The following is a 25,619-nucleotide window of genomic DNA, read 5'->3' as shown; positions in this document are numbered from 1 at the left end:
CTTAAAGTGCACAAAGAGCAAAATGTCACAGTCTGTACCACTGTAGACTCACTAAATGTGTTTGTCCCGAGTTTCTCTGCTTTTCTTGTGGGACCACGGACCGGGCCACCCGGAGGTTGCTTCTGGGCCTGCATGAGAGTCTTATTTAATAAAGGGGTATTTATCTCCATATCCTCTTACTAAGTGCTCTGTAATGTCTGTAGTGTAGCTTAGAGCTCCTACCTCTGAATGAAATGATGTTTCCTTTTTATGACACATCATCATTATCTGAATTCTTACTTAGCTCAAATAATAATTTTTAAATGTGAACACCCTTTTTTTCCATCAGACTCTGCTACACCTTGCAATGTCGTCTCATATGTCACCATCTAACCCCCTCCACCTCTTAGACCCATCAAACACCGCCCCCCACTTGCCTCCTCTTGAATACCTCTGTCACAGTTCAAACACTGGTGTCATCTACTGACTTACACTTCAAACGACACGTCCTCAAGAGAGTTTGTACAAACGCTTTGGAATCTGAGCTGCCCCATGTGGACTGTGTTAGGAGGGAGCTGACCTCTTTGCATTTGAAGACGATCTAATGGGTCACGTGGGACCTGCCATAATGTACTGTACACGCACAAACATGACAGGAAATATGCAATCCAGAAAACTGAAGTCAGACACTTTATGGTTTTGATACATACTGACCAGATGTCTTACTCACATACAAACACACACACACACACACTGCTGGCCACGGATTTTAGAACTTCTTGCCACTTGATACATTTTTTTTTTAAAATAAGTTTCAGCAGTTCAAGTCTAATGAATAATCTTCAGTGGTGCAAAGGTAAGTGTACCTAAGGTTTAGCTCACCAGAAACAGGCCTTCAGGGGTTAACAACCATTTATCCTACCGCTGGAAAGTCGATGCAAGCAATTTCTCTCTGGAAGTTTTTCAGACGTAGTACGAACTCTCGGTCTGTATAAAAGGCAGTGTTACAAACTGAGTTACTACGCCATTAGGACTGTACTCTGCTGCAGGAAGCAGGAGTGCATGTTGCTGTCAGAATGGTGAGAAAAAGACAAGTAACAAAAGAAGGAAGACGGACTGGTCGGCCCGGGGGTCATCCTACAGCGAGATAACGAGCCAAAACCTCAGTAGAGAAGAACCAGATGGAGGCGTCATGTGACGGGACGGAGGAGGAGCAGTAATGGAGCCGGTTTTAGGATGAAGTGAAGTGGACAGAGGGCAAATAGATATTTTACTGTCACCACTGCCAACAGTGAGATTGAGCTGCATCCTCTGCAGCGTAGAAGGATAAAAGCAGTTATACAGACTGTTGAAATAGCTACAATTTTCCAGGCAATGGTGATTACCGTCTGGAGCCCCTGAAAGAAAACCACAGATGAATTCAGCTGTTAGATGAGTTAAAAAAAATCTGATTAAAGCTTGCATAACTCCTTTTTCCAGTTGTATTCTTCAACTCAACCACATGCACAATGTGTATAGATACTGAAAACAAATTTAGCAATTGGATTATTACTAATCATAAGGCCTTGGTTCTCAACACGGGATCCTGGTTCTTGGGGAAGTCGCCATCTGAAAGAAAAATGACTCATTCTGTTCTGATTATGGATGGATTATAGTAGCGATGACAGGATTCAAAACATCTAAAAGCACAAGCCTTATTAGATGAAGGCATGTGTGGTCCGTTTAATCGTCCTTGATGTGAAAAACATTGCAACCCACTGATGTAACTCGCCCTTTGGAGAGGAATGTGGAAAAGTGGATGTATGGAAAGTTTTTTCCTCATAAGACTGAGGGATGGTATTTTTATCTGAGTCGCTGGTAAAATAAAAAGAAATAACAGCAGCTATGAGCCTCTTGACAAGAGTCTAAAGAGCTTCAAGAACTGACTGATTGATGCTGCAAACTTTGAAGAAGGTCCACAGTAAAAAGGTTTTGGTGGTGAAATAGTGAAGCCGAGGGTTAAAGGTCAGGGTTAGGCAAATAACTTTGTAAAGCGTGTGTTACAACAGTCAAATGGAGCAGCTGATGGATGGTCCTACAGATTTACCACATGCAGTCCAACGATATGATGTGGTGCCGTAATCGAATATTTGCCGAGGCTTTTGCACTGGACTCTTAGATCATCCAGATGACGCTGTGCACACTCTGTTTCAATCAGCCACCTGGGAATTTACAGATCGTTCCAATGTGGTCGAATCCTCCGCTCATGTTTTTCCCGGTTTAAAAGAGAGAAGTCTTAAATCTTCCAATGAAACGTGCCACCCTCCATGTTAATGAGTGTTAACAGACTCTAAATTGGTTGTTGCTGACACCTGTCTGGGTTTCACTTGGATGTTTTGTTCCTTTTCAACGGTGCAAAACATTGAGTGTTTGGCAGTGATTACTTTTTAAAAGGTTTTCTAAGCTTCACTCCAAACAGATCAGTATCAGCCTTAAACAATATCCTTTGAACCGCCCGATTAAACGTCTAAATAAAACTATTTACCAGTTTGATATCAAAGAACAAGATGAGAAGTCGGATCTAGAGGATTTGGGGCGATCTTTTTTCGATTCCAGATGAAGTTAATGTGTTTTTCATCCCTGTTTTCCTGCTTGTCGTGATACTGCTATGTGGGAAACGGATGCAGTTTGTTTTCAAGTAAAAACACTGAGGTGACAGGAGGTGCACCAGGTTCAAAAAGAAAAATGGAAAAGCTGGAGGGAGCTGTAAAAGTAATAGGATCCAACTGGGAGAAAAAAGAAAAAGACAACTCCTGTGAGAGGAAACTTCTCTTCTCCCTCCATAAGCATCTTTCTGAACATTTTTTTTCCATACTCAACATCCTTTTATTTCTCCACACAGGTGTAGTATCACACAGCAAGCTCCAAAGCAAATATTGGCCTAAAAACAAAGCAACGGATCCATTAATGAATAACGTAGAAGAAATGTCTTAGATCACAGCAGATAACTTCCCATAAGGGCATATGACTGTGGCTTTAACCTTTTTTTTAATGTCCTCCAAAATATGTGTGCGTCTGAATGTTATAATTATCGCAGCGGTCTTTCGACAGGAAAGGAATAAATTCTACAAATGTTCTCACAAATGGTACTTTACTCAAAAAACATGTGTTCATGAGTCCAATCTCTAAGACAACCCATAAAATACTCAAGACTGGTTTGCGTGACATGCAGGACCCCTGTTTTGGATATTGCACTTGGTCGTATTGTGATTTTGATTATACTTTGCGTTTCCTCTGGGATTCTTTATTTTGCTGCATGATTCAAGTGAAGTCAAACTCATGATCATCTCTTATCTTCCCTTGTCCCCTTTCTTGGACAAGTGTCACCTATCTCCACACTTGAGCTCGTCCAGAGGGTCTGCAGTCTTCTTCTTACCAAGACCCTTCTCCCCTTGATATCTCAGTTTGACCAGGCTGCAGCTCCTCTTTACTTCAAACATCCTCCATTTTTAAATGGATGGTGCTCATGGGAACCTTCAGTGCTTTCCGTCTTCCCAGATCTGTGCCTCATTACACTCCTGTCTCTGAGCTCTGCAGGCAGCTCTGTCCTCCTGTGTGGCTCCATTTTTTTAAGCCCTGATTTGCATTGTCAACTGTGAGACCTTATAACAAACAGGTGTCCAAAAATTGACTAAATTCCCCACAAAACTTCAGGAACACCTCAAAGACATGGAGAAATCAAAGCCATCTGAGCTAAAGTTAATGTAATTTTTCTGTTTTACCCTTATGTTAATATTAATGAGGGAGAAAATTATCTTTTTTTAAATACATAATTTGTCAAAATAGGGTCTGAAATTTATGAATGCACTGTGGATCAGGTTTTACAACTGTTTCTAAGGTGTGGCGATCAATCTGCTGCGGTGAGGGCCAGGAGTCTCTAACAGTGAGGATTTTATCATGTAAGAGGCAAGAATTTGTTACTACAGAGAGCTGCTGAAAGAAAACCATGCTGTGGCTGCTTTTATTTTCATCTGTTAATGATGAGTAATAGGGTGGCTATGGAGTTACGGGGGATGGTGTTGGTGTTGGTGGTGGGGAGGCTTCCTGTACTGTATGTAACCACCAAAGACAAAGATAGGCTACTTACACTTCAAACAGGCACATCCTCAAAAGAGTTTATACAAGCCCACAGGAAACTGATCTGTCCCGCGAGGCCTGTTTAAACAGGGAGTTGACCTCTTTGCAGCCCCCGGGTCTCATATGTCAGGTGGCCCTTAAGGTATCGCCTTAATAGTTATTAAAACAAGTCATACACACTTTCGCCAACATCAGCTATCGCTTTTTCCCAAAGGATCACAAACAAAAACTCCCATGAAAAAAATCAATGTCCTTGTCCAAGTCACCTCACGGACATGAACATATTTGATCTACCACAATTTATTTAAGTCATTATCTGGGACTATTTCAAGTGGGCCCTCTGTATATTTGTAAATTGTTGTTAATTACTCTCCACACCGAACCACCTGATCTATTTTATCTGAAGAGAGAAGAAAGCAGGAGCCTTTTGTGTTGTTACATACCAGACGACCACACTTGATATTTATTTTTCTCTCATTTCTATGACTTACCTTGTTTGATGTCACCGTAATAACTTAAAATGGCAAAGATGGAAGGAAGGAATACAAATAAGATCTCTGGTTTCAAGGTTCTTTTGGTGTTTGTAAATTGTTGAGAGTCTTGCAGGGGTTAATGACTGCCTCTGACAGCTTGAACAGTAACTCCTGTTATTTGGTGGAAACTTTGATGTAAAATGCCCGTGCACAGTTTTGTCACCCCAATGGGAACAGAACCGTTGTCTGGCGCTGTTGGTGTCATGTTCCAGACATTTGAACAGTAGTTGGTGCAAAACATAAGGTGCCTAAAGGTCCAGACCTCAGTAAATTTCCCCTGCTAGTTAAACCTGAATATGGCCGAGTGCGTATACACACACACACATCCTTTTGACAAAGGGCAGAAGTTGGCTCCCTGCACTGACCACCAGGTTAACAAAAACACAAGGGGAGCAGCCAGTCCTTTTCCCAGTAACGTTACAATCCCATTAATCAAACAGAGACAACACCAAATGGACTTGGACAGCAAACACACGTGCACTTGTGGTTTTGACTAAAGGCATGCTTTATAGCAGGGTGTCCGTGATTCTTAAAAACAAGGTTTATATTAAGATAGCGATCGCAGGAGGCACGTGGGCTGATACTCCTTTGCTTATTTCTGTCTGATTTACACGTCAAAAGTTCAAATCCATGACAAATACAAGGTAAATCACTGGTTAGTATAACGAGAACCGTCAAGGAAAGTTGACCTCCAAACATGTTTCACTTCAGTCCTACGTTATTTACATTCTCTGATGGGTTAAGTGCCAGTGCTTCCAGTTTAAAATTCAGTTTTCCTCTCAGTGCTTCAGGGCTGATAACCAGTACCTCTGCTTTGTCCTGGTTGAGCTGTAAAAAACGTTCTGCCATCCATGACTTAATGTTTAAAATACACTTGAAAAGGGCATCAATTGACCCTGTGTCATCAGGAGACACGGCAATGTAAAGATGTGTATCATCCGCATAACTGTGGAAATTTATGCACTGTCTCCACATTGCCAAGTGGCAGCATGTAAAGGTTAAAAAGGAGCAGACCTAAAATTGACCCTTGAGGGACACCGCAATTCAATTTATAGCTCCTAGATGGACATTCATTAAAAGTTACAAAAAATTCTCTGTTGCTAAGATAGAATTTAAGTTAAAAACAGCACCAGATACGTGAATCAAGCTGTAAAGACGATTTGAAAATATTCAATGGTCAACAGTGTTGAAAGCTGCACAGCTTTCTCATGTCCAGGTTACATCCAAGGTCATTTACAACTAGTGCAGTCTCAGTACTATGGTTAGCTCTAAAACCAGACTGGAGTTTCTCATGGATACCTTTAATAAAAAACATTCAACTGATTAAAAACAAGTTTCTCTAAAATCTTACTTAAAAATGGCAGATTGGATACGGGTTGTAATTATTAGGGTCAAAAGCATCTAACCATTCTTCTTCAGAAGGGGCTTAACCAGCGCAGTCTGAGGGAATAATAGTCAATAAATCCTCATCCAAAAAGCCATGCACTGATTTTAAAAAGGAGGTGGGAGTAGGATCTAAAAAGCAGGTTGCAGGTTTTGATTGTGAAACAACTTTACCAAGGATTTCAGCATCAACGAGGACAAAACTTTCTAGTGTTTCCCCACATGCAGACAAGCTCGAAGTCCAAGTTCTTGGCTATGTTTTCTGACTGTTGTTGAACTAGAGCTGATCTAATATTGTCAATTTTGTCTCTGAAATGGACTGCAAATTCCTCACACCTCTTTCTCGATGATACATTATTTATAAGACGGCCAATGGTTGAGAATAGTATCTTGGGGTTGCTTCAGTTGTCGTTCATCATCTGTCATCTGTTGCTGCTTTCTTGGCCAGGCCATGCTCGTAAAAGAGATTTTTTTATCTCAAGCAATTTGCCTGGTAAAATAAAGGTTAAATAAATAAAAAATAAATCATATTTGAAAAGTAGTGATTAGCTGTTCATGGGAAATTTGGTAATGATTGGTTAAGTTACTTTTTGTCCATTTCTGTTCTGCTATACAGCATTTTCTCTTTAGCTGTTTGATAGTTTCATCTTTCCAGGAGGGGTTTGGTTTCTATTTGATTTTTTTTAATTTTAGTGGGGCAACTTTTTCAAGTGTTGACTTAAAGCAGATATCAGCTTCACGGCCGTTTCGGCTAATGCTGCGTTCAAGGCAGGCTTTTGAAACCGTAAGTTACAGCTTCAAGTCACAACTACGACTTGGTAGCGTTCCAGGTAACCCGTAGCTCGTGTTTTTACCATCCTGTTGTCTGTGAAAGTTCCCTATAACGGCCACTCGTAACTTCCGACCCGTGAACTCGTACCAGATCGAACTGGTATGACTTCACAGGAAGGAAAAACACAAAGTACGAGTTTCTTTGAACGCACCATGAGTTAGCAGCCCCCGCCCTTGTCAGGCATCAATTGGTCCTCGTGCTACGTCACCACATTCACGCGCATCCCTTGGCTGCACACACAGCCCTTCATGCCGTTCTCTCTCCTCATTGGATAACACTTGTATCCCACAAGGAAAATTTTCTCCTCGGGTTACAGCAGAGCAGAGTGACGGAGAGCAGGCCAGCTGACAGTCTTGGCTGGGCCCGGGACAAGATAATGTTAGATGGGCCCCCCCCCCCTCTCCATCTCGCCTCCTTTCCTCCGGCTCCTTTCCTTCGTTCGTCAGTTAGGTTACGTTACCAGGTTGGCCGCACTACTTACCTTGCTCTATTTTACTTGTCCCAGCTTCACCGTCACTACATTTTTTTAAATATTTGTTTAGAGCATTTCTCAACCCTTTGTTTTCCTCTTCTCTTTTTCTCTTTTCTTTTCTTTTCTGGGCACCGGACTTGTGCTGACCAGACATTTTGAGTGTAGGCCTTCTGAACTAATAATAACGTCAATAACAAATTCGATCACGGGCCAAACCATTTTTGTGTTTGGGATGGGGGGTGGGGGTTCTTGACCACCACTATTTTAAAGGAAAATTAGGAAGAAAACAAATAAGAAAGACTTAAATGTATTAAACATATCTTTTTCCACATAGGACTAATTTGACAATAATAATAATAAAAAAAAGTCCACAAAAAAAAAGTCCACAATTTAATGAGGGCCCAGTTGTGGGCCCCCCCTCTTTCCTGGGCCCGGGACAGCAGACCCGTTTGTCCCCCCCTATCGGCGGGCCTGACGGAGAGACTCGTGTTTAGGCTGAAATACTTCATGTAAGTGATTGCTGACGGAAAATAGGACTATTTAGGACTTATATTAACAAAAACATTCCACTGATATCTGCTTTAATCTTGCTGTTAAAATGGTCAACATTAAATTGATCTGCATGGTGACCTTTGTGACAAAGAATTTTATTGCAGTAATGCCAGGATCAGATTACATGATATTTTTGTCTGCTTTGAGACGACTTAATGTTGGCCTCCACATCGTAAAGTTTTCGGAAGTGGACTGCCAGTGATTCTGAGCCATGAGGTTGGAAATAACTGTAAACCACTGAGTTAATCAATTGAAAATTCCCAACTTTGGTGCCATCCAGTCACCGTATTAAAAAAACTTGCCAGAATACCTGGCAGCTCCAGATGAATTTGTTGAGAGCCGGCTTTGCCAGATTTTCACTGGCAGAGCAGTTTAATATTGAAAATATTGATTTTACCCCCCTTTTTTTTCTTACAGCAGCTGTCACTTTCAGTTTTAACCACTTGATCTTGATCTTGCCCTGGCACATGGCATTCAACTGGAACATTCAATAGTTCTTCCACTTTTTATTGGACCATTATTATTTCATAATATCTGAATTCCTATGACTGGACTTCACGCCATCAGTCATAAATTCCCACACTCTAAAAATCTCTATCCAATAGTTTTATACTGTATCTGAATTTAAGAAACCAATTCCCTCGGTATTTACCATAATCATACCATAAGTACATACCAATAAGATCAACCAATGCAATGCAATGGAGCTATATTTCATATTTATAAGTGCATATGCTGTCCAAACCTCCTCTCTGCGTTTTTATATACTGTACAGCTTTGGCTACGGATCCAACCTTGGTGAGTTGGATCTCAACCCAGAAAACTCACTCAGTGTCTCCTTCAAGGAGTGTCAATTACAAGGACTGTAATGATATCTGAAAGTCACAGAGCAGACAGAACATTTCATACATCAACTTAAATCACAAACCATGCCTGTGGTTTTTCTTCCTCAAAAAATTTAATGTAAAGGATGTTAAATCAAGGCTAAGTAGACTTTGATGAAGATGAATTATCTCCTGTCTAAGAGTCTTGGCTCAAATTGACTGACGGGAAACTCTGGAAAATTTTTTGGATGACCATGATTTGGATGATTGAGAATCTTTTCAAAATGAGTTGAGTGGGAGAAACAATAGAGCAGTTCAGTTTCTAGCAGCTTGACATGGGAGAGGCATTTTGCCCCTCCATTATCACCCACATACTGTAGTTGTGGCTTACAGTATAATGCCATAACTCACAGCACTTTGCACACATTGAGCGTAGCGTTAGTTCTGGCAGGCCACGACGTCAAGCTCTAACTGCATAGCTGTCATCACCGGCGCAGATCAGCTGATGGCTCAGCTGACTCTGCGTGCCCGCTTCCTATTGGGAAATTGCATTAAGAGCGGGGTATTTAAACTGCTCTCGCCCGACCCTCCTTCCTGCTTCCTCTGCTGCTGGCACTTTCGCAACCCACCTCCACCCCAGCTCCTCCTGTATTCATGTTGGTTGCTCTGCTCTGTCTGGGTTTTCTTTTGCTGCTGCGCTCCCTGCTTATGCCGTTCATGATGGCTCGTGAAGGGCAGGAAGGTGCTCTTCCTGCCTCAGGCTTTCCACGCAAGCGCGTGGAAGAGCAGGGGGCCCCAGAACAGTATCATACCGCCAAATAAAACTGTGCAAGTAAATAAAGATTATTTTGACAAAAGTGGTCCTGACTGAATTAGTATTAATGTCTGTCAGCAGAACTAAACTAACAGCTCTAGATCACAATGGTGATAGGATCTCCTGAACAACCCTCTGTTTCAAAGACCAAGAAAACTGTTAAGAAACCTCTGGTAGGCTATAGGTGTGATAATGCTCAGATAATTTATTCCTGGGAGTCAGTGTCCAAACAGTCTGGGTTGAATAAAAGTGAGAAAAAAATGTTGTTTTGATGTAACTTAGACAAATGACAATGGTGAATGACTTAACGACTTTGTTTGTCTTCGCTGTGCTTTCTTTCCAAGGGATTAGACAGTGATGAACAGCCACAGCTGACAGTAGATATTGGGGAGCCTCACACAGAGGTGCTGGAGGAGCCCGACAAAGGGGGAGATTTGGTTTACTCCCTCAACGACCGGCCACCATGGTACCTCTGCATCCTGCTCGGCTTCCAGGTAATGTGACGTCGTTATTATTGGAAAAAAGTCAACATTTCTATGAAACTGTTTTTTTTGTTTGTTTTTTTTGTTTTTGCCTCTGAATAATGTAAAAGCTGTTAAAGGGATAGTTCAACATTTTGGCAAATTGCCATAATCCCTATAGTCATAGCAGTAGGTTCGTTACCTTTAATTGTCGGTGCAAGCTATTTTTAGAATGGCGGAGCAGAGCGGCGAGCTGCTCAGAGCTACACTATGGAGGCTAATGGGATTTCTTGGTTTCCCTCATCAAACTCAACAAATACACAATCCAACAACTCCAAAACGCTCTCACAGACAAGTTGCGACCAGCACATTCACCACGCTATGAGATAATAACGCATATCAGCTGTTTTGCATGAACTTACCTCGACCTGATGAATGTTATTCCAACAATTACACACCTTTTTTCTCTGTTTTGAACCAAACAGTAAATGTACTGTAAAACCAAAACAAAATTAACTCGCTAAAACAGGCTGAAAAGCTGCACTAATTGTCACCATGTCACAATTACACAGCCACGTGTTTATAGTCACATGGTTTTACACACGCAAGTAACAGTAACCCCTTTCATTTACAGGCTGCTAATTACGTGATAATGTCAAGAAATAGCCTACAAAAAAACTAGTAATTGGGTAATGTCTAGAAATAGCCTAGAAATAACTAGTAATTGGGTAATGTCTAGAAATAGCCTAGAAATAACGGTCAATTTCATAGTAATGTTGAGAAATATAGCCATGAAACAAAGATTGATTGGATTGATTGATTGGAGAAAAATTCTGGCCTTTCCCAAAAAATTCAAAGCATGAAAAGCATTACCATGAAATTGACCGTTACTTGTACGCTATTTCTTGACATTATCACGTAGTTATTACGCAATTAGCGGCCTGTAAATTAAAGGGTTACCCAAGCAACACACAGGAAAGAGATCTTTTGTGTATTCATCCACTATCTGTCAAAAACTGGTTAATCTAATCGCAAACTGTTGTGGCAGACTGGCAGTGCAATATTATTGAATCAACTTCGGCTACTTTGGGGTAAAGGGCTCTTCACTGCGATTTATATTCAATATTGCATTTTAAACAACAGTCTGTTATTGTCAGGTGAGTTAATACCTTTCCTAATCACTAAGAAAACACTAGACTGGGAACCGAGCCAGTGGCATTTCTGAAACATCAAACCTACTTCATCATTTGAGCTGGAGCTGCTGCTCAACATAAACAAAGGTGTTTGTTCTTTTGATGGACAAATATTTTTTGTACTTTTTAAGGAATTTAAAAGTAAAAGTATTTTTTTGTTTTGTTCATTCCAGAAGAAAAGCACCCTCCTCCCTGAATGTAATTTAAGATTACCATCAATATTTAACTCACACTAAAGAGCACATCATGGGCGTGCTGGGGTGCTGTAACTTATTAACAGGTGCAGCACTTTTTCACAATTTTAAAGCACTGTTTTATTGGATCCTATACCAACTTTCATTATCTCAGTGATGGTGCCGCAGACTTACTGTAAATTACACTAGTCCCAGTTAAAAAAAGTAAAGACATAAAAAAGGAGATTAGCTCAATGGTTTCAGACCCACACCCACACATTTAAGACGGCAACAAGAAAACTTTGATCGGTCTTAAAACACAAAACTGCTATTGTGGTAATGGTGCTTCAGAGGGTGTAGTAACAGAGCTTGTGCTGGAGCTGCCCAGAGAGCTGTAAATTTAACATTTTCAATCCCTATTTTCTGTGATATGTACGTGAGTAGATCAACTTTTTTCAAGAGCTCTTTGGCAGAGGGGTAAAAAAACAAGCATGTGGCTTTGGCTGCACAGCTGATCCTTGCTTGAGGAATCAATCCTTTGCAGCCTTTGGGGCTTGTCGTGGTATTTGTTCATTTCCCTTAAAGACCCTCTTTAAAAAAGATCCGTCTTTCACTGTCTGTCATTTTTCTTTTCTGAGTTATTCACTAAACCTGCTGTTGCTTCAATACAAAAGAACAGCAGTAAATCGATTTATTTATTGCAGTTTCGCGGTTGGGCTGGGAAAAAAATTCAGCCATCGACTGAACACCTGGGGGGTGGGGGTTCAGCAGAAATAATTCTGGAAAGTCACTTTCACCTGCATGTTGGATGCAGGCGATGCCTCACATGTGCATCCGGACTAAAGGAGTGGGTTCGCTATATTGGTTGTTATTACTGTTTTAAGTGCCATTTACAGAACCTTTAAAGAGTTAAAAACATCCAGGTGATGTCTGGTCCACAGATAAACAGATCTAGCAGCTTGGAGCAATAAAAGCTCACCAAATGTTTTAGCCCTGCAGCTTACACACTCATAAGGAAGTGGCCACACTGATTTATACACTGTAAGGCTGCAATGATGTTCATACCAGTGCATGGTCATGAGGGCCTTTAAAGACAAATACGTGAATGACTGTTAAATCAATATGGAAACTGACAGGCACAAAATGAAAGGACTTAAAAACAGGTGTCATGTGTTCTCCCCTTCTGGTGCTGGTTATCACTCCCATCACAGACTTTTGAATCAGATGCAGCTGATTTATGAGATTTCCACGTTGACCAGATGGCAGAGCATCAATGGAAACGCGGTACAATTTTAGAGGCGATAAAAAGGCAGATTAAGAGAGGATATAAGAGACCAACCTAAGGTCTCCTCCTCGTTTGCTTCTGTCAATATGAGATGAATATGAATTTCATTTGCACACAAAACCTCATAAGCAGCCTTTTTTTCCTGAAGGAATCTCATAAGTTTCCTCTTGTCATGAAATTGACCTTCAGCATCTCCTCTGACTTATGGGAGCTGTAGGTTTAAAAAAAAAAAAAAAAAAAAAAAATACTCCAGTAAATCATCAGCAATCTGTCTCTGATTTTTTTTTTCCTTCTTTGTCCAAATTCTTTTGGATCAGTGGTTATCCCCATTACCACCACCACCACCACACACTCAACACACATGCATCACAGGGGTAGAGTGTACTGGACAGTTAATCCTCGTAGCTGAACCCTGACTCCTAACAACTCCTGACAACTAAAACACAAAAAGTCCTTCAGCAACCATAAAGAGCCATCAAAGTTGTTACCATATAAGTCAAGTTTTTCTTACATGCAAAATGCACCTGAAGTACACATGAACTGGACTTTACCATAATCCACACCCAGACTGGTGGTTACTATAGTAAGGCCCAGGGTTTAAATAGGTTTAGGCACTAAAACAATTTAATTAAATTTCAGATAATAATTTTTAAAAAAGCTATGGTTATTTTCAAAAAAGACGTTGTTAACCATGTTCAAGGCTCCTAAACAAGCAAGTTTTCTAATTGGGATCGAACTCCATTCTTCTGTGTCAAAGTCCTGAATATTATTAAACTGTCCCTCCATCACAACCTCCTTCAAATGTGGACTTTGTCGCTTCACTTCTGCCTGTGCCCTCTGTCATAATAACTACGGCCACTAGGTGTCACCTAGCAACAAAATGTGACACAATAACCTGCTGCAAAAACAACACTTAAGCTTATTTTTTAGAAGAACAGAAAATGTAATTGCGTTTTCCATTAACATGATGAGGGATATGTGGTTCATTTCCATATTTTTTTCAAATTGCAAAAGAGTTGATTCTGATACAAATCAATAAAGTTAGTTTTATTGATGCTTGTTTCAGTGTTTAAACATTGCAGCATAAAATCCACATGTGGTCACTGCAGCATTATAAAGTTTTATTTTATGTTTAGACTCACAGCACTGCAGGCACAATAAAATCTGATGCTTCATTGAAAGAAAATACGGCGCATAGTCAGAGACGCCAGATACATAATGATATCGTGCATATTCTCAAATGTATGCAGCAGTGACAAAGTGTTGTTCATGCTGTGTTTTGTGCAGCCTGTGCTTGTTAAACGGGGCCATAGAAGTGATGGATACCTGTGACAGAAGGTCACCTCAGCCGGCCAACACGCGGGACTTGTCGTAAAAACTAAGCAAAAGATTTATGCTTTATGCACTTACCGTCACTCGGGGAGTGTACGCCATACGCCATCCAACGTGATGCAATCCAGTCCAAGAATAAATAAACACTACTTTACGAGGCTTACGAATTTAGCTTTGTCCAGACTGTTCCAGGAATTTACACCATGACAGGTAAAGATTAGTTTTTGCTCTTTTAAAACCAAACAAAGGCTTAGCCGTAGAGGTAAAACATCGGTGGAAATATTTCCGTGATGTCACTCTGAACGGTTTACAGGGGCACTGACGATCAATGTTGAATCATGAGGCAATGACGAACGACCTGTTTGCTCATTGGAAAGACGTATTGCTGCGTGGATAAGCCGCTGTGAGCCCAGATTTACATCAACAAAGACTGTATCACTGTTCAGATTGCAGCATTAAATGTCTTAAGTGATGTGATCTGTCATGATCCAGGTGTTATCACAGCTGCCCAGGCCACTGCTGCTGAGCTGTTGTTAGCATTGTTAGCTAATACCAGCTGATAACAATGTGACAGTTTGCATGTGAAAGCAACTATAACTAATTTAATGACACAGAAACAAGACTAAGTGGCTAATAAACAGTGTCATGTGCAGCTTTTATTTTCTGTTGGTGCAGAGCAGCCATATTGGATTGTGAGCTCAGGGGGTTACTGAAGTTCATCCAACTCCGCAAGTTGGTATTTGGACTTCAAAAGGAGTTTCTGATGATTTAAATCGGGGGCAACCGCCATTCCGACATCCCACCAGTTCGAAATAGGCCTCTAATTGTCTGAATGGCAACACTTAATTTTCTTTTTTATATATACACATATATATTTGGGGCTTTTTGACCTTTAATGGACAGGACAGAAGAGAGAGAGACAGGAAATGGGAGGCAGAGAGGGGGGGATGACACGCGGGATAGGGCCGCTCATTCCAACAATTTTTGCCTCCTATGGTCGGAATGACGGTATTGCTTTCTTTTTTTAAATATCCTGCCTTTCCAACAATTCCTTTAATAGCGTATTTTTTCCACAAAAGATTTTGCACTGGTTGGGCTTAGGCAATGAAGAAAGGAGTTGGTTAAGTTTAGTAAAAAGACCAGGTAGAGGCTAGACAGGCAGACTAGTCCCTGTCTGCGCTCTGCTGTGTAATTACACACAACCATGTGGGCAGAGGCGGATTAAGGTAGTCATGGGCCCCTAGGCTATTCTTTCTGTGGGGCCCCCTTATGCAGCAGCAGCGGCATATAAAGCTAATAAAGGCCAATAAAGCTAATAAAGTTGTATAAATCCATACAAATACATCTGCAAATACCTTAACCTAGAAGGCTATGGTACTTGCGCCAAAGTCGCATTATTGCGACAGGCAGCATTCCTGGTTAAAACAGCCCATATCTTTAAATCTACTGCCCTATATTGTTACTGCTTGGTACCATTAGTTGGTGAACACACTCAGTTTCAATCCTGACGTCATTTGTGGGTATGTTTTTAAGCAAAATATCTGAGAAAAAAAGAGTTTGACTGGAGCGCAGCCGCTCCTCTTTCAGGGGCTCCCGCAGCTCGAAGCTGAACAGGAAGGGATCTTCAGGTGTTGAGAAACACTGTGTGTCTGTGTGTGTCCGTGTGGAAGACTGTAAATGTACAGAAAGAAATATTTTTTCTGTGTAAATAGGCTATGTTTCAAATTCAGTTTTACTGAAAGTCACGTAATCCAATGTGGCTGCTACCTGGTGATGTCACAATATGCAAATTAGAATGGCTTTTAACACCTTGCCAGGAGGACTACAGTCGGAAACTAGCCGTTGGCTAACACTGGCACCTTTACATTTTATTATGTTCATTAATGTGCATTGTCCTTGTCCATTGTCCTTAAATAAAATAAATACAAATAAATAAATAAATAAAAAATAGATGAGTAAATGTACTCCTAGCCATCACAAACTTTAGGTCATTATGAATATTTTTCTCATTTACACCATAGATTTATCCCTCACCACTTGCAATCTACAGCCTTGTGAAATCTTGATATCCAAACTTAATATTTTCCTAAATAAACTCTGGGGCCTAGAGGGTTAAAAAGATGAATTTAAGAAAATAAGTAAAAGTCAAGAAATTGGTCTCAGACATTAACATGTCTGTGTGTGTCTGTTCATTCAGTTGTAAGCAGTGTGTGTGATTTGGTGTTTGCACTTGGAGTGTTTTGGGGGCCACAAACAAGATCATGTTTAGGGCCCCCAAAATCCTAGGGCCGGCCCTGTATGAAGGACGCGTGTGTGAATAACTGAACCAATAGCCTAATAGCTGGACTACAGAACAAGAAGGCACTGCAAACGGATTTGATTGGGATAAGTTTCTCTGGAGACTTTATATTCTTGCACATTTCTCTTCTCTATTGTTTAGAGACAGCAGGCCTATACGGTTGTTCATAAAGGGTTACAAAAAAAAACATGTGACGGTGGGATTTAAACATTAGCGCGAGTAAGGACGGCAGCTGGAAAAAAAAAGGACGACAGCGGGAGCAGCGCTACAACAAAGGTAGAACAAGTTCTCTGGGAACATGAGGAGCAAAAACACATCCTTCACATCATAACACTGAGGTGCACCGTGTTTCTGCCCCCCGCCCTGCCGAATGAACGGGCAATTGAAAAAAAAAACCCCAGCTCTTTACAACAACAACAACAACAACAATATCCTTCTACAAATGAACGATCGCCCCGTATAATCGTGTAACTTCGGCTATGATGATGTAACTCACTCTCAGTGGCCATCAGAGAGGTGATTGAGTTGTTTTGGCCCATGGATCTCAGTTTATAGGCTGTTGGTCTCTCTTTTTTCTTTCTCCCACCTTGCGCTCTGCTGTCGGGCCTCCGCTGTTTTTTCTCTAACATTGCGGCTCCGTGACCACATAATCTGACCAATCCCGGGGCCCTTCCACACGCGGGGCCCCTAGGCTGCAGCCTAGGTCAGCCTGTGCATTAATCCGCGCCTGCATGTGGGTATTCCTCTATCAGCATGTCTTAAAGAAGGGAGTCACCTGTTGAGTAACGCACATTTCCTTATATTGAAAGCTTTGTCTGTGGGACGTTTGCATGTCGGAATAGCGGTATGTCAGAATGGTGATATGTCTAAATGGTGGGATGTCGGAGTGGTGGTATGTCGGAATGGTGGGATGTCGGAATGATGGGTCCATTGGGTCCTTTAGTTTCCTTTCTTTCTGCTGTCCTCTTTATTCGTGGCCAAACTTCACTGGTGGCATCATCGTGTAACCTGATGATCGACATCTGTCAATCAGTTATTTCCTTTTCCCTCCTCTTTTCTCTTTCTCAGATTAAAATGCATCCAAAGTAGCAAACGGTCGACTTCGGTTGACTAGAGAAATAAAACTCAGACCCATTACACACAGTTTATTTACAAATTCTGATTGACAGGTGATCGAGGATCAGGATCCAATCAACCTGGTACCGGTCCTGACCCGCGAGGTGCCGGATCTTGTTCCGTCAGGATCCAGCACTAATAAGGCACTAGGTCAGGACCTGGACCACAGTCCAGAACTAATACCAGAACTCTGAATCTAACTCAGAGTTCAGACTTCACAGTGTTGGAGACGCACCAGGACCAGAACCAGAAACATATTGGACCGGGACAAACTCTGCATCCAGCAAAGTGCTTTATGTAGCTGCTTCTGGTTCTGGTTCCGGATTCCGGTTCTGGTTCTGATTCAGATTCTGGTTCTGGTTCTGCTTCTGGTTCTGGTCTGATGTGTGTGTGGTTCCCAGGTGGCCAGGAAGTCCATCTTGGATCAGCTGAACCACATCCTGTTCCTTCAGTCGGGTCCTTTAGCTTCCTTCAGTCGGGTCCTTTAGTTTCCTTCAGTCGGGTCCTTTAGCTTCCTTCAGTCGGGTCCTTTAGTTTCCTTCAGTCGGGTCCTTTAGTTTCCTTCAGTCGGGTCCTTTAGTTTCCTTCAGTCGGGTCCTTTAGTTTCCTTCAGTCGGGTCCTTTAGTTTCCTTCAGTCGGGTCCTTTAGTTTCCTTCAGTCGGTTCCTTTAGTTTCCTTCAGTCGGGTCCTTTAGTTTCCTTCAGTTGGGTCCTTCAGTTTCCTTCAGTTGGTTCCTTTAGTTTCCTTCAGTCGGGTCCTTTAGTTTCCTTCAGTCGGGTCCTTTAGTTTCCTTCAGTCGGGTCCTTTAGTTTCCTTCAGTTGGGTCCTTTAGTTTCCTTCAGTTGGGTCCTTTAGTTTCCCTCAGTTGGGTCCTTTAGTTTCCTTCAGTTGGGTCCTTCAGTTTCCTTCAGTTGGGTCCTTTAGTTTCCTTCAGTTGGTTCCTTTAGTTTCCTTCAGTTGGGTCCTTTAGTTTCCTTCAGTTGGGTCCTTTAGTTTCCCTCAGTTGGGTCCTTTAGTTTCCGCCTATGTTCCCACAGCCGTATGCTGTCCCTGTCACTGCTGCTGCCGCCGCCACCGCTGCTGGTGCTGCTGCTGCTGGGAGCATTGGTGGTTGTAGACGCAGTTCCACTTAGTTTTCTTATTACAAACTTGTCCATTTTTAACCGCCGATACGCAGCCAACCTTCACATTTTTGCTGTGTGTGTGTAGCCTACGTGACGGCCTCTTGTTTAGCCGTAGCTTGTCTCGCTCGCCAGACCCTCCTCCAGAGAAGAAGCTCCACAGCCAAATCCGATCATCCAATTGGTTACGTGACTACGCTAACTGTGCACGCACAGAGCTGTAATGATTTTGATTGGATAATACGATTTAAGTAAATGCAGTTCATTTTAAAGATACAGTTTAAGTTTCATTTATTCACTCTTTTTATTTTATTTTTTTGATCTGCCATCCCGATTGGCCAGTGGGTGCTTAGCGTTGCCAGTGGGTGCTCGAGTACCGGAGCACCCACGGGATCGGCGCCTATGGGCCTATGTCAGACTGGTGCGCCGGAATGGCGGTTGCCCCCCTGTGGGAACATAGGGCTGTGGGAACACAGGGCCTAATTTTCAGTGAAAAAAAAGATGTTAGATATGTGGGAATATAAGGCCTAATTTTCAGTGAAAAAAAATGTTAGAAATGTGGGAACATAGGGTTGTGGGAAGATAGGAATGACCCCGGAATTGACAGCATGTAACCGATTTAAATAAGGAAAATCTGGGATTATTATAATGTTTGATTCTGGGTAACTTGAAGAAGATTTTCTTAGAGTTAAATTCCTTTATTATATATTTTTATTAAAGGTAAAACATGCTTTCACATCCTCAAATGTCTTCCCTCTCTTTTGCAGCATTACATCCTTGCTTTCGGTGGCATCATTGCGATCCCGCTCATCCTGGCCGAGCCGCTCTGCATCAAGGACAACAACGCAGCCAAGAGCCAGCTCATCTCCACCATCTTCTTTGTGTCGGGGTTATGCACGCTGCTGCAGACGGCCATCGGCACCAGGTACATTCCCTCACCGTCTCACATGCTGGCTTCATAGAGATATCTCCTGCACGAGACTCTGCAGAAGAGCTTCTTTGTTATTACCTGGTAAATCCTTCACAGCGTTTCCACTTATCTCCTAAATATCCCACCAGGGTTTCACAACGAACTCAAGATTTACTGACACCTCCCAGCATATATCATCTTATATTTTCAATCATGACATGTGCCATTAATTCATCGGTGATCTGTGTCAAGACGTGCGAGTACCTTAATAGAATCATTACAATACCAATATGTCAAGGTGATCACACCTGACTTGTATGATTGTTTTATTGGATGTTGCACATAAAACACTACCAGGGATAATGACGAAATGTAGTGGAACCTCTTTGAACAGTTTTTCTCCGCCATTAAAATAGCAAAAAAAAAAGACACAAACACACCCTCAATGTACTTGCACCACACATTCGTGACCGTGCACTTTGGATCATTAAAATAGATCACACTGGGTTTCCACACTCTGTTTCTCCCACACACACAAGATTTGACAGCTTTCGCTTCTCTAACTCCGTGGGATGGTATTCATTTGTGTGTGTGTGCTTGTGTGTGCTTGGGTGTGTGTGTGTGTGTGTGTGTGTTCACACTTTAAGTGCTGTCGGCTAGGTTCAAGATTTACAGCAGGTACAAACTGAGGAACTGCCCTGGTGAAGAATGTTCACAAGATAGCAGAAACCACCACATGTTCCCTGACTACATGAGTCCAACAATGCACACACACAGACACGCACACACAGACACGCACACACACACACACACACACACACACACACACACACACACACACACACACACACACACACACACACACACACACACACACACACACACACACACACACACACACACACACACACACACTGCCTCTTTGTAAAAGTCCTTTCATAAAGTTCACACAAAGCAGCACTGAGGCACCTTCACAACCACCTGAAGTCGTGGTTCGGCTCAGAGTGAGTTTCTCCGTCCTTCTCTGTGTGACGCTGACGCTGGAAACGAGACACCATGGGCAGAAGTTGTGAAACACTTAAAGCTTCATGCTCTCCAAAGCTTAGGCAGCTTAATTTGTGGTTTTCCTCTTTTTACAACAATCGTGGGAGCTGTTTGGCCCTTTGATAGGAAAATCCATGTGAAGCTCTTGTATCCGTCTCTGTTCTGCAGCTGCCTCCCACACATACAGTACAGTGCAGTACAATACAGTACAGAGCTCCACACACGTACCTTGTGCCGCCCCCGTAACTTGTAAGCCTGCGCAAATAGCTAAAGCTTATGTTTGAGTTTGCCGCCTACACAGTTTGGCAAAAGCTTAAAGGGACAAAAATGGGATCAACTCTGACACTGAATAATAAGTGAGTTCTTCTTTATTTTTATTGCACCTTTTCAGATCAGAAGTGGTTTGTGAAACAAGACGATATGAGGATGAAAAGGCACAAAGGCACTCAGACAACAGTGCACAGAGAAAAGCAAAGAAAACTATACTGTACAAACATGCACAAGCCAATATGAAAACATGTTTCTGTTAATGCGTCTCAACTTGTCCTCAAGTTCCAGTTGGAAATGTACAGATTTTAAGAAGCCAGAGGTCATGTTGATGCTGCATGATGCTCAAGTGATGATGAGGTTGAGTAATATTTCTTTTAGAAAACTAAATATATCGTACTTTTTACTCCTTAAGGCAACAGAATGCACTTACTTTTATTTAGAATTTTTTTATACACCACCATGTGTTCATCACCAGTCACAGACGACTCTGCCGTCAGCCATGTTGTGTTAACTACATGTTTTAGCAGCTCCGTTTGATACTTGGCAGTGTCCTACAATAACGATGGCGACATTAGATAAAGATGAGGCAGAGGACTATTTACCATGGACTGTGGAAAATAGTTTTTGGAGGTAAAGAAAGGTTCCTTTCAGGTGAAATGCTTATTGTGTCTACTACCAAAACAACGCCATTAAAATGACTTTGTTTGCTGATTCCGTAGTGAGATTTTTATGGCGGTTTCCATGGTATCTATCTGTCTATCTAGCTTTTCCTTCACCATTTTTTTATGGTCACACAGTAGGTTTAAAGGAATATTTTAACATTTTGGCAAATTCGCCCATTGCCATATTCCCTATAGTCTTACAGTAGGGGTAGGTTTGTTATCTTTAATTGTCGGTGCAAGCTGTTTTTCGATTGGCGGATGCTACAGAGGCATATGGTATTTCCTGGTTTCCCCCATCAAACTCATCAAATACACAATCCAACAACTCCAAAACACTCTTGTGGACAAGTTATGACCTGCACATTCACCACACTATGAGATAATAACGTATAATTATGTGACGTTATGACACACAAAGCAAATACTCGGAACTACATGCGATTTTGAAGTAGCCTAACTCTGCCGAGCAGCCGTGTCTGGGATGTAGTTCCGGCTACGAATTTGCCTCGAAAACAACTTTGTCTCATAACGTTCCATATCATCACATAGTGTGATGAATGTGCAGGTCACAACTTGTCCACCAGAGCGTTTTGGAGTTGTTGGATTGTGTATTTTATGAGTTTGATGAGGGAAACCAAGAAATACCTTATGCCTCTGTAGCGTTAGCTGAGCAGCTTGTTTCTCTGCCCCGCCAATCGAAAAACAGCTAGCACTGACAATTAAAGGTAACAAACCTACTGCTATGACTATAGGGAATATTTCCCAAAATGTTGAAATATCCCTTTAAGGAGTACTATTAAACCACTGTGTTGATCTACAGGGCTGCTGCTGAACATAAGTATAGATCAACACACCTCTGATGACCACTTGCATATGCTGAGACAAGTTTTTGTCCTGCGCGCAACACATTCATTAAACACATTAAAATTCTCAGCTCTTCTACCAGGTTTGCTTTGAGCAGATTCAGGTCATCCTGTTTTTCATAGACCTGATACCATTAACCTACTCCGTGACCTCTGACCTTTAAACCCCTCTGGCTTATTGACTTGTAGGTTACCGATCCTCCAGGGTGGGACGTTCAGCTTCATCACGCCGACTCTGGCCATTCTCGCTCTGCCCAAGTGGCAGTGTCCGGCTCCGAAAGCACCCACGGTCCTATCCATGCAGCTGCACAACGGAACCAGCCCGCTGCAGATGGAGGACTCGGATGAAGTCTGGATGTCACGCATGCGTGAGGTATGAAGAGTATTCACGCTTCACAATACCTTATGTAAAAAACTGCATCCATAGAGACTGCACAAAATGTAGGCTACAGTCTTCACTCTGTGCGCTCTTATCAAAAATACAGGTTGAGATCCATGTTTTATTGCAAATGCACACAGTATCTTTTAATATTTTATGTTGAAATAAAAATGAAAAACAGGTAAAACAAAACATGACGGAAAAATGACAGAAAACTAGATTTTGCATACATTAAAGGAAATTCTATGCTGAAGCAGAAACATTTAGGTCAAACAATGTGGCCACTGTCACTGTTAACCTGCTAACCCTAACCAGTAAACTTTCACTTTAATACAGTGGCGTGCAGAGCTGAAGATCTAACCCTGACCCAAAAAGAAGCTGTTAAAGGCTGGGTGTCAAACATGTTCACTACTGTGGCCACAAATTATTGATTTGCTTGTTTACTTGCGTTTGCTTTGTTTTCGATCACCGAACTAACGTACCACCAACTAAGAAAGGGCCGTTGTTGAAGTAGGTTAAGAAAAATGATCAACCAATTCCAATTATTAGTAACCAAGGAACACTGATGACCGATATTTCGAACTGATATTCATTTGCAGTAAAAAATGCAAATGTTGGTGTAAAAAGTTAGAATAACACACCTGGGATTAGAATGAATACAGTAAACTGCTTATTTGCTTTTATGTACACTATAAATATCTGTGGTAAAACCAAGACTTTACATTTTTGTAGAATAACAAAACTCCAACACAAACCTTGGTTCACTGGGTGGGACATGGTTACACAGCCAAGAGTGGTGACTTCAGAGCATCAGAGCCAAAGGAGCGTGTTTTAAAATAAATTTATTTTATTGGTTATCGGTGAAAAAAATTGGCCGATGCCATTCATTGAAAAAAAAAATGCTGAATATCGGCCGATAATCAGTTGACCCCTTATAAATGCGGTTTCCAAGCAAGTCTGTGCATGAAATATCAGCTCCCTAACGAGACAGACAGCAGTTTAAAATCAGATATCCAATCAGATCAGATTTGTGTTTCTTTTTTATTTTATCTTTAAACTTCAACTGGTCAAACACTGATTGCCTTGTTTGTCCTGACTGCACGCAACTGCTGTGATATCATCAACACACCTGTGAGTTTTCACAACACCGCCCTGCAGACACGTGTCAAAAGCGTCTGCCAAAGCGCTCGGTATCACTCAGTACCAATATCACTCCTATCTCCTCCCTGGTAGTCCCTGCTAAATCTATCTCCAGATCACATTTTGCCATCATGCGGAAACACACATAATCAGAAACACGCACACACACACACACAGGCAGAGATACACATTGACAAGGTGAGCACAGACCTATTTGAAGTTTAAATAAATGGTCTTGCCCACGATGATCTTTTCACAGATGTACTGCGTGTTTCAGAAGGGACTGATCATACAGCAACCACACCTTTGCATAGCCTTCAGTGTGGAAGATTTGTGACGTGCTATACAGATTTTTCTGCGATGGGATGTGTTTTACTACTTTCACATGTCCGGCAGTTTAAACAGCACGGTAGCAGGAGAAAGCAGCAGCAGGCTGAGAGTTATAAAAACATCTTTAGCAGTGGATTTATGAAGCTACCTGTTCAGGTCGCACTCAAGTTGGAGTTTCTTTTGCTTTTGTTTGTTCTATTTTTTTCTGTGTTATCACTCAACACGTACACATCTCAGACAGCCATATAAAGTCACACTGGGTGGGGAGGTCAGAAGGTCCGAGGCCGTGGCTGAAAATGTGGATTTATGCCACTTACAGCCGCAACTGTGATATGAGTCTATATTCTGTAAAACCACCAGGAAGGGGAAAACCTACAGTATGTGCTGAAAGGTACTGTACATGTTTTTAAAAAGAGATTTAGGAGGCAACTGCGGTTGGAATATGCTCAAATATGAATCCATGCTGTAATCATTCTCTCTGCCTATGTCATTTTGATTTTCTGACTTTGACTGGACCATTTGGACCTTGTTGGGACTGGGAGTTGTGCTTAGGTTGGTTTTTCGGGTTGGGGAATTATCATTATTATTGTTAGTGTTATTTTCATGTTTATATATTACATATTTTTTCTCCCTTTCTTTCTCCTTTTGTTGTTTGTTGCATGTGATGATGTGCGCTTGGGCCCCACTCAAAAGCTCTATAGCTTCATAGGGTGTCCCATTTCACATGTAAAATGTAATGTTTTATACTTGCTTCTTATTTTATTAGATATGTGAATATTGATTGATTTATTGATACTATATCCCTCCTGTCTTGCTTGTCCACAGATCCAAGGAGCCATCCTGGTGTCCTCTCTGCTTCAGATCGTCCTGGGCTTCTCCGGGCTGGTGGGCCTGGTGCTCAGATTCATCGGCCCTCTGGCCATCGCTCCCACCATCAACCTCATCGGCCTGTCGCTGTTCATCGAGGCCGGGAAGAAGTGCGGAGGCCACTGGGGCATAGCTGCTCTGTAAGTGAAGTGATGTCTGACAGCACAGTGACGTAGCCTATCGTACGGCAAAAAGCAGTATCTAATACAGTGAAGTTGTATGGAGCTAATAGTAATAGTGCGAAAATGACATACAAGAGGCATAATATTGTTGAAATTGCGCGTATCTCACTCAAGAAATTTTGGGTTCTTTATAATGTTTTTGTAAAAGCATAGTTCATTAAGCGTAAACATCTTAATAATGTACTTATACTTATTTACACACTTATTTATAGGTTATTCTGGTTTTATCTTACCGGTACGCCCCACTCGAAATCAAACCGTTTCGCCAAGAGGTCAATGACCACTTGGCAAATGGTTTAGCACGTCTTTTATGGGTGAGTGAGTTTAACTCCAGTACCGCTAACCGCCACACGTCGCCACTTCTCCTCCTAAATAAAGTAATCTCAACTCAACTCAACTCAACTCAACTCAACTCAACTCAACTCAACTCAACTCAACTCAACTCAACTCAACTCAACTCAACTCAACTCAACTCAACTCAACTAA

The 25,619-nt window shown here is 41.7% G+C and overlaps 1 protein-coding gene across 1 annotated transcript in view; it reads left to right on the top strand.

Annotated features, from left to right (window-relative positions):
- LOC310987905 (solute carrier family 23 member 2) overlaps positions 1-25,619 on the top strand; it is a gene marked incomplete at both ends in the record, with an annotated part of 58,812 nt that overhangs the window by 9,156 nt on the left and 24,037 nt on the right. Inside the window, 4 exons of the mRNA XM_083974374.1 lie at positions 9,850-9,999; positions 19,254-19,411; positions 22,425-22,608; positions 24,910-25,091. Of these exons, the coding sequence (XP_083830500.1) occupies positions 9,850-9,999; positions 19,254-19,411; positions 22,425-22,608; positions 24,910-25,091 (674 nt within the window). The remainder of the gene's footprint in view (positions 1-9,849; positions 10,000-19,253; positions 19,412-22,424; positions 22,609-24,909; positions 25,092-25,619) is intronic.

The sequence above is a fragment of the Trachurus trachurus genome (genome assembly GCF_905171665.1).
Source record: "Trachurus trachurus genome assembly, chromosome: 6".
NCBI lineage: Eukaryota > Metazoa > Chordata > Actinopteri > Carangiformes > Carangidae > Trachurus > Trachurus trachurus.
The sequence above is the reverse complement of the archived record's forward strand: the minus strand, read 5'-3'. Positions and strand labels throughout refer to the sequence as shown.